At 33.9% G+C, this 10,481-nt stretch overlaps 1 protein-coding gene across 2 annotated transcripts in view; it reads right to left on the reverse strand.

Moving 5' to 3' along the window:
- The window catches only part of LOC119642121 (VPS35 endosomal protein sorting factor-like), a 29,632-nt gene extending 21,348 nt beyond the window's left edge, over positions 1-8,284 (reverse strand). Inside the window, exons 1-6 of one of the 2 annotated variants that reach the window (XM_038041107.1) lie at positions 8,204-8,284; positions 7,896-8,142; positions 7,657-7,834; positions 7,262-7,592; positions 6,009-6,149; positions 5,779-5,956 (exon numbers count right to left, since the gene is read on the reverse strand). In XM_038041107.1, the coding sequence (XP_037897035.1) occupies positions 5,779-5,956; positions 6,009-6,149; positions 7,262-7,592; positions 7,657-7,834; positions 7,896-8,142; positions 8,204-8,217 (1,089 nt within the window). In that variant the 5' untranslated portion in view covers positions 8,218-8,284. Of the gene's footprint in view, positions 1-5,778; positions 5,957-6,008; positions 6,150-7,261; positions 7,593-7,656; positions 7,835-7,889; positions 8,143-8,203 lie in introns of both variants that reach the window. The other variant, XM_038041106.1, reaches the window with a different exon arrangement.
- Positions 8,285-10,481: the final 2,197 nt, after the last annotated feature.

The following is a 10,481-nucleotide window of genomic DNA, read 5'->3' on the forward strand; positions in this document are numbered from 1 at the left end:
CGAAAAAAAATAAATCTGAGTTAAGGCGAAAAGGTTATTGTTGCATACTTCAATGAATACGTAGCACTCACCGGTCGTGTCGTCACTATAACGATTTGGACTAGTTGGGTCAGAGCTCTTTCCTTTTGTGGGACTACTATTATTGTTACTGTTCACAGAGCTGTCTTTATTGGGAGGCTTATTCCTAGAGGGAGCGATCGGGGACTTTAAGGAGGTGATATTGACATCCTCAGTCAAGTCTTTTACAGATGAATTGTTCTTATCAGAGATGATCTTTTTGAGACCTTCGTTCTGGGCTGTGATTCTTCTTTTAAATGAACCCTTGCTATGCGTGATTCGAACAAAATTTTCGAAATCATCATCGTTTGATAACATGTTTGAGAGCCTCACCCCCTTGAGGGGCGGGCGACTTTTAGGTTTCGTGCTAGATTAAAGGCAAGAGAAAAGGATCAACTGACTTACCGAGAAAAGAAGGGATATGGAAATCAGCCGTTTTTGGTGGAACCGACAGAGACAGAGAAGCACAAAGCCTTGTAAGTTAAAGCAGTTTTAAGAATTTAACAGGAATCGCCGCTACTTGATGTCCAATGTACGGGTGAGTTGACGAAGTGAGTCTTGTCAGGATGAGGTTGAAGACAGCAGGTGGTGCTGCGCAATTTGCGGAGAAGCACAAGGACGTCGAAGCCTTTGTTGATTTTGTTTAAATGCCGCAACTTCACTATATATATTTTCACTACTTCAAGAGTTTTCAGAAACAAAAAAAAAAGGAGTTTTTTTTTCTTTTTTTTGTTGAAAAAAAATTTATTTTTCAAGAATTTTCTGCAAGAAAGCGTCTTATTTCATGCAGAGTTGCCGAGCGAATAAAAAAAAAACTATATTTAAAGAACAGTACTATCATCATCATCAAAAACAACAACAATTTCAATAAGAAGAATGACATCATTAAGATAACATAATATCGCTCTTTTGTATTCCTTGTTAGAAATTTATAAACAAACATTTTCTTCATAAGCTTGGCATCATCATATGTTTTTATTCACATTGTTATTTTTTCTCGTTTATTTAAATTAAGACGCGTAACAATCACTGATTTAAATTCGAATTGCTTGGTGTCGCTGATAAACATATAGTGGGATCCGGACGTCCTGTGGTCATTCTTGTCGTTAAGAAAAAAAATAAAAGTAAAAATAAAAGCAATGGTACTGCTTCTGTCTCTGGAGGTTTTTAAGCTCTCCAAATCCCTCCCCGAGTCAGTGTTTGACCCAGTCTCCTACGGTTGGCACAAACGTAACTCGCCTATTGGCAACTGACGTGCCTTTATTATTGATCCTACCTTCGGCATCTGATGTAACTGGCTCTCAGTTCTCGATTTTGTTGTTGCATCTACTATCCCTCTTGTGGATTTCTCTTAGCCGCTTGTTAGGCGTGGGTTGGTGTCGGAAACCTCGAGAAAACCTGTTTTTCTATCTAGGCTTGATCTGTCCACTGAAGTTCAGAATACTAAGTTGCTTATGCTGAGCGTCAATAGTAATAGGTTAGCGGTCTTTAAGCTGAAGCCCGATCAGCAGAGGAGTATTACGGCTTTTAAAATCCTTCCCCCTAGGGAATATCTTAGATAAGATTTCCTGGCCTGACGGGACCGTAATTATCCCAAGTGTAAAAAGACCGGGAGATAGCCAGAGAGGCCATCTCTCTCTGAAACCTTAACGATAATCCCTACATTTACTATATTTTCAAATAACCAAAGTGTTACTTGTCTATTATTTACCAAAATGTTATAGACTTAACTAAAAGCTGAGGCAAGTTTTTCTTATTTGTCTAAGCCATTATTTTTCAGTATCAGCGTTTACGGAAACTTGGCTGAAGCTTGAAAGATATAGCTCGGAGCTTTTTCTTGCTTGTGTTCATGTGTTAGGAAGGACAGATCAAAGAAAAGCGGTGGTGATGTCCCTATTGTTATACCCCTGTTTTTGTGTCATTTTGGCTCCTCTGTGTTTTGGGATATACAATTTATTGCCGTTCGTGTGATAGTCGCACAGAGAAAAATTTTTATTAATTAGATATAAGTGTTTGCAATAAACATGACTCAAACACTCATTTGTGAAGTGGTAATTATTGTGGATGTAATTATTGTGCTCGGTGACTTTAACTTATCTAACGTCTCTTGGCGTTCTATTGGTTGGCTGATACTCATTGGGTAATCGAAGAACAGTAACGAAGAAAAAGTGAGTAAGCTATTGTTACTTTTATTTATAACTAACATCCATTTTTATACTAGTGAAAACATTCGCATAACATTTGACAATAATCGTAATAACGCCTCAGAATCTAAATCTACACAACTAACAGTTGCTGATTTATGGAATGACACAAATAATGTTAACACCAAACTTGTCAACAAACAAAATTATATAAAAACGAACCTGCTCCACTCTTCATTACGCTAATTGATTTGAGAAAAAATTATATAATTAACAATAGATTTACACGACATAGGAAGGACGTTTTATAAACGTTACAGTTTTCCCTTTTGGAGAAGAATTGCTTTGTGGAAGAGAAACCAATATATGCTGGTCTCTTTTGTCGATCCCATGAAGTGGAAGAAACTCTCCATGAAGATAAGAATCGTAAGAAATAGGATTTGAATTTAAAGGGATTGAGGATGGATTATGAACTGTAAAGGCTGTTATATAACTTTCAGATAAAAATATCCTTTATTCTTTGGTAATGGTTTTTCAGCTGCTGTAATGTGAAATTCCAATATGACACTGCTGAATATTCAACGTTGATTGCAGTGTATAACCAGGTGCCTATTTTTTAATTGTTTTATCGAGTTCGAACACGGCTTCGCTAAGCAACACTTTGAAAAAAAAAAAAGAACAAAATTAATCCGTTGAAGTTGCATGGAAATGAAAAATAATCTATTGGGGCTGCCCGTACAGTGAAATATTTTTCTTTATATAAATAATAGGATCTTGGACCTAGCATTTGCTAATGTGCTTGGTCTCTCGGTTAGTCGCTGTTAATCTGCCTGGCCCATCAAACGCCAATCGTGGTTCCCCAAGCTATGCTTTTAATAAAACTGATTTTGTTGTTTTTAAAAGATTGATAGTGAGTCTTAATCTAAACCAATCCCTCACAGATATAGATGTGTTGACTTTCTCTCTCTATAAAAGCGTTAATGATGCCACTTTTCTATCTGTGGCATTGTCCCGCCTTAAAGCGATGTGCCCCCACCTACTTTGGTTCGTTGGTGAGTTAACGTGGCTGAAAAATACTGAGAGCAGACTGTTTAAAAGAAAGAAAAAGTAACGCACTACCTGACTATGTCAAGTACTTAGTGGCCGGTAGCAATTTCCCTGAACTTAGTAGAGAACGTTATGCTGGGCACTTGCTTGAGATCAAAGCTTCTCCCACTAGTAAGCCTAATCGTTTTTATAAATTCGTCAATTCTGAGAAAAAAGTCACGGCTTTTCCTTCGGATATTTTTTTTTTTGATGGTTTTGAAACGTCGGATGGATCTATGATATCAACCTTGTTTGCTACTTTCTTTCAATGTAATTTCGTCTCTCGCAACTTTAGCCCTTCCCTTAGAATACCAGCTGAATGAATGCATTCCCATCCATCCACAATTATTTCTTATGATGAAATTTTACAAATTCTACGATCTTTAAACTATAGTTGTGTGCCAGGCTCGGATGCGCTTCTCTCGTGTATTTTCAAAAATTGCGCAGATGAAATGCCTCGGATTAATACATTCATTTTCAATGGGTTTTTTGATGTGCATACGTTTTCTAGCTGTTAAAAAGCTACTTTCATTCTTCCACTTTATAAAAGTGGTAATAGGCATCATCTTGGAAACTATATAGGAATTGCCAAACTTAGTGCGTTGCCTGTGAATAAAACTAGATCAGTATTAGGCTTTATCCAGTCGCGGTCGAGGGAATTTGATGACCCATATGTGACGAGAAGTTTATGCGTGAGCTTAATGCGTTCTGTATTGGAGTACGTCTCTATCGTATGGTCACCGTCGTATCGTTGCTATGTGAATTTCAATGAATCTTTTCAAAAGCAGTGTGTCGTCTGATTTTTGCCTTGGGATCTAAACGTACTCCTCCCTTTTTAAAAAAATAGAATGGTATTAGACATTACTTTCATGCTGAAACCGATTAAAGATGCCACTGAGTCGTCATTTTTGTTCAGGCCGATTAATTGTAACTGTCCCATCCGCCCGAACAAGGAACTTTATTTTTATTAAACTTAGCCAACGGTTAGTCTTACGCAAACTAATAGTTACAACGTGTTATCCTCACACAGATTTTGATGATTAATTGATTGTTTATTTCCTTATATGTTTGTATTAATTGTCTGTTGCTTTATGAATTTTTTTGCTTGAATTTTATTTAGGTTAAGTGTTCAAATGTACGAATTGGGAAATTCAGCTGAATTCTGCACATATTAAACGAAATCGTTCTTATTAAAGTTACAGTTTATACGATACCAATTCGTTTTTGTATGGCCAGTTCTTTTAAATCACATCGGTTTACAATTAAAAGGGCCATAGGGCGAAGAATTTAGTGCTTTCGGATCGTATATACTTCCTATGATTAAGTTTATTCTTTGCTAAAGTGATAAGGAACTTATTTCCATTCAACATTAAGAGCAATTAAAGTTTCTTACAGCTCAGAAATACAATTTAACAATTGTGTTTTCCTTTTTTTAAGTTATCATTTTTTATGCTTTTGTGCATACAAAGACTGCATAGCTTTTTTGGTACGATTGTATTTTTACTACTGGCTATTACTACAATTTTTTTCTTCTTGAAAAACTCTCACTATTATTAAAACCTTCAAACCTTTATTAAAAAACCACTTAATATGATCGTATAATGACGTATGGATGACGCCATCATTCAGGAATCCAGTTGACTTTAGGATAGCACCAACTTTCAAAAGAAATATGTCAGAATTTTACGACATTAAGACCACTACACTAAGAGTCGTTTTAGTGGCATAAATTTTTGTAATTTTCAAAGCAGTGGAAGAATCTAAGTTTGGAATATTAATATAAAGCATTGCCTTTTAATACAGAAAAATATCGGCGAAACAAAGCAATGGGTCGAAAAGTATTATTTGGAAACTGCCATGAACAAACGCTAAAGGACCGGCCGGTTGTGTGGCCGGTTTTAAACGCGGCCACACAATTACCTCTGATGCTGAACGCCCTGCCATCCGGACGGTTTTTCGGCAGTTATTCCAGAAAACATAAAAAAATGAACAAAATCATTTTGGAAGACCGAAAAGTGAAGTTGCGTTAGATAGCTGACGTCTTAACAATATCAGAAGGCAGGGTGTTAACTATTTTACATAAATATTTGTTCATGCGAAAGCCCTGTTCGAAGTGTGTACCGCCTGCCTGAAGTAATTTGGACGAAATAAAGCAGATGTTTTCATACGATGTGCGACAATGGATGAAGCATTGCCATTGGAAGCTATCCAAAGCGTCCAAAAAATGATCAGGAGTGACTATTACATTGCAACGTTTGAGTGAGCGAATTGCAAAAAAAGGGCCTCGAATGAAGACGAAAAAATGACCTTTCACCAAAACAATGCTCCGTGTCACAAGTTGACTACAACAATGAGAAAAATGCACGAATCCTACACTGAACTGTGCGCACCATATTCTTGTATCATTGCGAAGAAAAAGATATTTAACAAACTAAATTTACCTTCTATTAAAACTAGTAAAGCAATTCATAAAAATAAAAACGTAACTTACCATTTGGTTAGATTGGTAGATTGTGAGAAAATCCTTGAAATTATTGTACATGTACTCTTTGATAGATGTGACAGTTGCACCTATTCTTACCAGATAACATCGTACGTATACAGCTATTAAAGGATCTCCAATTCCACGAATCATGAGCGTTAAGCGTTGTAATATATTTTCATAAGAACTGAGAAGACACTGGTGAAAAAATATTTTAAGTTTACTTATTTTGTACCTACCATTCATTTAGGAATTCGTAACATTTCAATATGGCTATCTCCACATAAAGACGAGGTAGTAGCTCCCTAATGGAAGCTACCTTGAAAAACCAATTTTGACAAGTATCACGGGCACTTTCAGTGTTTAGCTGGCGAGATGACCTACATCACAAGGATAAAACGACAAATAAGGTAATCACATAGATTTTCCAATAAATTTCCCATATCTATCACTTCAACTTTTTGCAGTTTTTGTGCGTTGAAGGATGGCCATGTCGTTCTGCAATATGCATTACCTTATAAAATATATATACACTTTTGATCAGCATAGCGTTCAAGTTCGAATTTTTTCGAACGATTTTCCGTTTGGGGCTGTTTGGCCGATTGCCTGTTACTGGAATGCTTACAGTCGCAAAAATTAAACAAAAAGTTGAAATTGAAGTTGGTACGTTTTGGTAATATTGGTGGCCACAGAAGAGGTTTGCAAAGATGATTGATGTCCTCATAACTGTGACCATAATAAGAAGACTTAACTTATATAATACTTGAAAGCCTACATCGGTGTGAAAGTTGCTACATAAATTTACAATGACAGTATGAAACAGCAATGAAAAAGTTTGCCAGACGGCGGACGTAGCGACCTAAAACTAGCTACATTTGCTTTTTAGGCTAAGTTCAGTGACAAAGCCACATTTAATGATAGAAATATGCATACATTTAGTATTACTTATGTATTTTTTGTATTTACATATTTTAATTTTCCTTATATATATGTGTATTGATTTCTGGTGGCGAGTAGAAATATTTATTTGTTTCTTATGAATTACGAGCGTCAACCAGAGAATCGTAATGGTTTCCTGGCTGGGCATAGATGTTTCATATTTATATCCGCTAATTTGTCGTAAGTTATTGACGGATTTATTTTTCTGTGTTTTTCCGGTATTTTATAAAGTTCTCGCTATTTATGGGCACATTTTATCTATATTATTATTACTAATTTATTTAGAAATACTCCAAACATCACGTTCGTTAGTTTAATAAATTTGAACTTGAAGAAGTAAATGATAGACGAACTAATAAAACTTACTTGTCTAATAATATTACGCTGATCGAAAATATACATATATGCAGTGCGTATTTCTGCATACTAATAACGCTCTTTTTGTATTGCATCCTTTGGCCAACATATTTATGTGTTACAATATACGCGTATATATATGCGTATATATACGTATATATAAGTAAATATATATATATATTTTAATTATTCTTACTCTGGTCCGGAATAAGCTTTTTGTTTGAGACGTTCATATACCAGCTTGCCAAAGATATCCAGGATGTCGGTAATCAACACGAATTGGCTGGGATAGAATGATAGAACTGAAGTATCTGATAACATTTTAGAACATTGTATAGCAATTTTTAGAGCTTTCACGCGTTGATCATTATGCCAAGATTGAACTAATTCTTGATTTAACTGTTCGATACGTTGTATATAATCTTGTTGAGTTAAATCCATTAAATGACGTATCGACGTATCTTCAAAATCATCCAGTTGTTCCAAACGAAATTTCAATTTATCCGAGACGACTGTGTGAACTTTAACTATAATTGTTTTTGATTAATGGTAAGATAAAAAGGGAAAATTGTCGTGCAAATTTGAACTTACTAGCATCTGTACCCGTTCCTGCATTACTCACACTTAAAAAACTTGTAGAAATTGACAGTTTTTCCGAAGTGGTAAACTTATTTAATATACTTAAACGCTTCGCATTCCAGTTGAAGCTATCATCTGCTAAACTAACGTCTTTTTCACGTTTTTTAGTTTTTGATTTTTGAAACGTTTCCTTAGAAAGAAGAACAAATTTAAATCTTTGGTTATTAATTTTGAGAGCTACTCACACCTACATATTCTGAAGCCATTTGTGTCAAAGGATCTATTAATTCTTGTTCCTGTCGCGCAAACTGTGACAGAGGATCCGTACCATCCAAAGTTAACAGTAACGGATCATTTAGAAGTGAAATGCTTGAGGAACTTACACGCGTACCTTTACTATCAACCATAGTGACTGTAGACACTTTTAGTGGATGATCGAATGTATGAAAACTTTGTAAATAGTTTTTGGTAACTTCGTAACTTCGTGGTACACACTCCCTAAAAAGTACACAATCACTAAAAAATTGTAGTAATAATTAAATCATAAATGTTTTTCTACCAATCACTGGCCATTGTTGCACCTGTATGTTTATTTATTTATTTATCTTATTTTGACTATTTAAGACTTGGTGAATAAGGAACTCACTCCAGCTGTTTTACGCAGGGCATCTTCTTTTTTTTCTGCGTATCACCACATCAACGTATGACTTACTGAGGTGAGTTCAGTCTCATTATCATTATTATTCATTTTCATTATCATCATTATTTGACTGCGTGCGATATTAAACCAATTGGTTTAAACAAAAATTTACACGTTTTATTAAACTTAGGTGAAAGTCAGGTCACCTTAAAATATACGAACATTGCCAAAAACTTGACAACACTGTACCAGTTTTATATTTATATCCACCACAAATGAGAACGAATATACGCTTATTTTATAAAGCGGCACAATCATGCAAAATTCTTGATAATTGTATACGCTTATTTTATAAAGCGGCACAATACATGCAAAACAAATGAGAACGAATATATAAAGGTGAAAGATAAATCTTTTCCCATTCGCATTTTTATTGCAGCAAATAAAAGCATAATATAACTTTCTTACTTGGTTTAACATGCATTTAATTAGAAATTTTGCTAATAATATATTAAAATTAATAAAAATGAATAATGATAATTAAATAATAAAAAATAAATAAATAGAATAAAAAAAAAAAATTATTAAAAAGTTATATCTTTTAGTCGAAATAGGAACGATATATACTTTCTTTGATTTGCTTTCTTAAGGAAAAAAATCCCCTTGTTTGCCTTTTCTTCTAATTTAAAAAACATGGAGAGTAAAATGCATTTAAATGGGCAGGTCATCTTAAAAACCAAAAGGATACACTAAACAAACAACAGCAGCAATAATGAGCGCAACACAAAGCTGCGAAGCAGAAAGCACAGTTAATTTTAATTATTATTTATATAAAATTTATTACAATGTATAAAACAAAAATTATATTTTTATACAACTTCCTGTATCAAAAAGTGGAATCAAGGATTTCAATACATTGTCTGCGCTAAACAGGACATGCACTTTCCTATCCAAAAATAGATAATGAAGGTCCAGATGTCAAAGTCCATTTGTTCAATTCTTTACACAGTTACGGTACTTATGACAAAGTATATCTTTTTGATGATGATGAACAGTATCTAATCTAATGGTGGTCGAAAAGTTCCAATGTGAATAATTCATGACTTAACATATGGGCACAACACAGGAAAAGATACATTAATTTCAAAAATGTTGGAGTGAAGTGTAAATTTTATAAATTTAACAAACTGAGTTGTCAAAATTAACTTTTTTTAAAATTAATTACAAAAATGTTATATGCGCATTAAAAATTTAATTATTTATTTTTCATTATTCATTAAAAGTTAAAAAATAAAGTTTGATATTTAGTAAAACATTAAAAAGTGAAACTTGATAGTTTTTATTAATACCTATTACATACATACCAATGGTGGCAAGGATTTTTTGCTTGGATTCGCTTGCATGCAGCTGAATTAAAAAGCATCAAATGCTTTTGGAGCAGCTATTGGAAGATATTAATTTTTCAGATTAGGAGGATCAAAAAGTCCATTCGCTTTGAGGGGACGTGCTTTTAAATTTCTGTTTCTCTCTAACATTGTCGACGAGCAAGTAACAATCTTGCCTAGATCAAGTATTGTATATGTATGCAGCTACATTCCTCCAATATGACTTTGATGTACGTACACATAGTTACATTTTTTTATAGCAACTTAAAGCATTGAAATGGAGATTTGCAACGCAACAATGCTTGCTCTGCTTTCAATTTTCTCTCCTTTTGCAGTAGTAAACATTGTCATTTGCACATTGCAGGTAATAGAAAGTCAACAAATTTGGCTTATCAAATGAGATTGGACATCTTTCATAGCAAATAATCATGAACAATTATATTTCTAATGTATATATATATTTTTTATGAAGTATATATAGAGGACAGGAATTGCAAATATTGTTTACAAGAGTAAGTCTCTTTGAAGTACATTCCGAATATTAGTCTTTATAGGATTTCAGTTACAAGCATTATAGAATTCAGTTGATTCAAAATTTTAACCGCATTTACTATTTATTTTTCCAAATTGGTTTCTAGAAAAGACCGAAAAAATCCATTATTTCTTCGAAAAAACTATCTTCAGCAATGAAACTCATATTTTATTGAATAGTTGAACAAACGAGCAAAATGCTGCATTTGGAGTAAAGGAGTCCGAATGTTGCACTTTAAACCTTTTTCCCAAAATTAATACTTTAGCCTAAAAGACTAAGT

Source organism: Glossina fuscipes, unplaced genomic scaffold, assembly GCF_014805625.2.
Source record: "Glossina fuscipes isolate IAEA_lab_2018 unplaced genomic scaffold, Yale_Gfus_2 219, whole genome shotgun sequence".
Taxonomy (NCBI): Eukaryota; Metazoa; Arthropoda; class Insecta; order Diptera; family Glossinidae; genus Glossina; species Glossina fuscipes.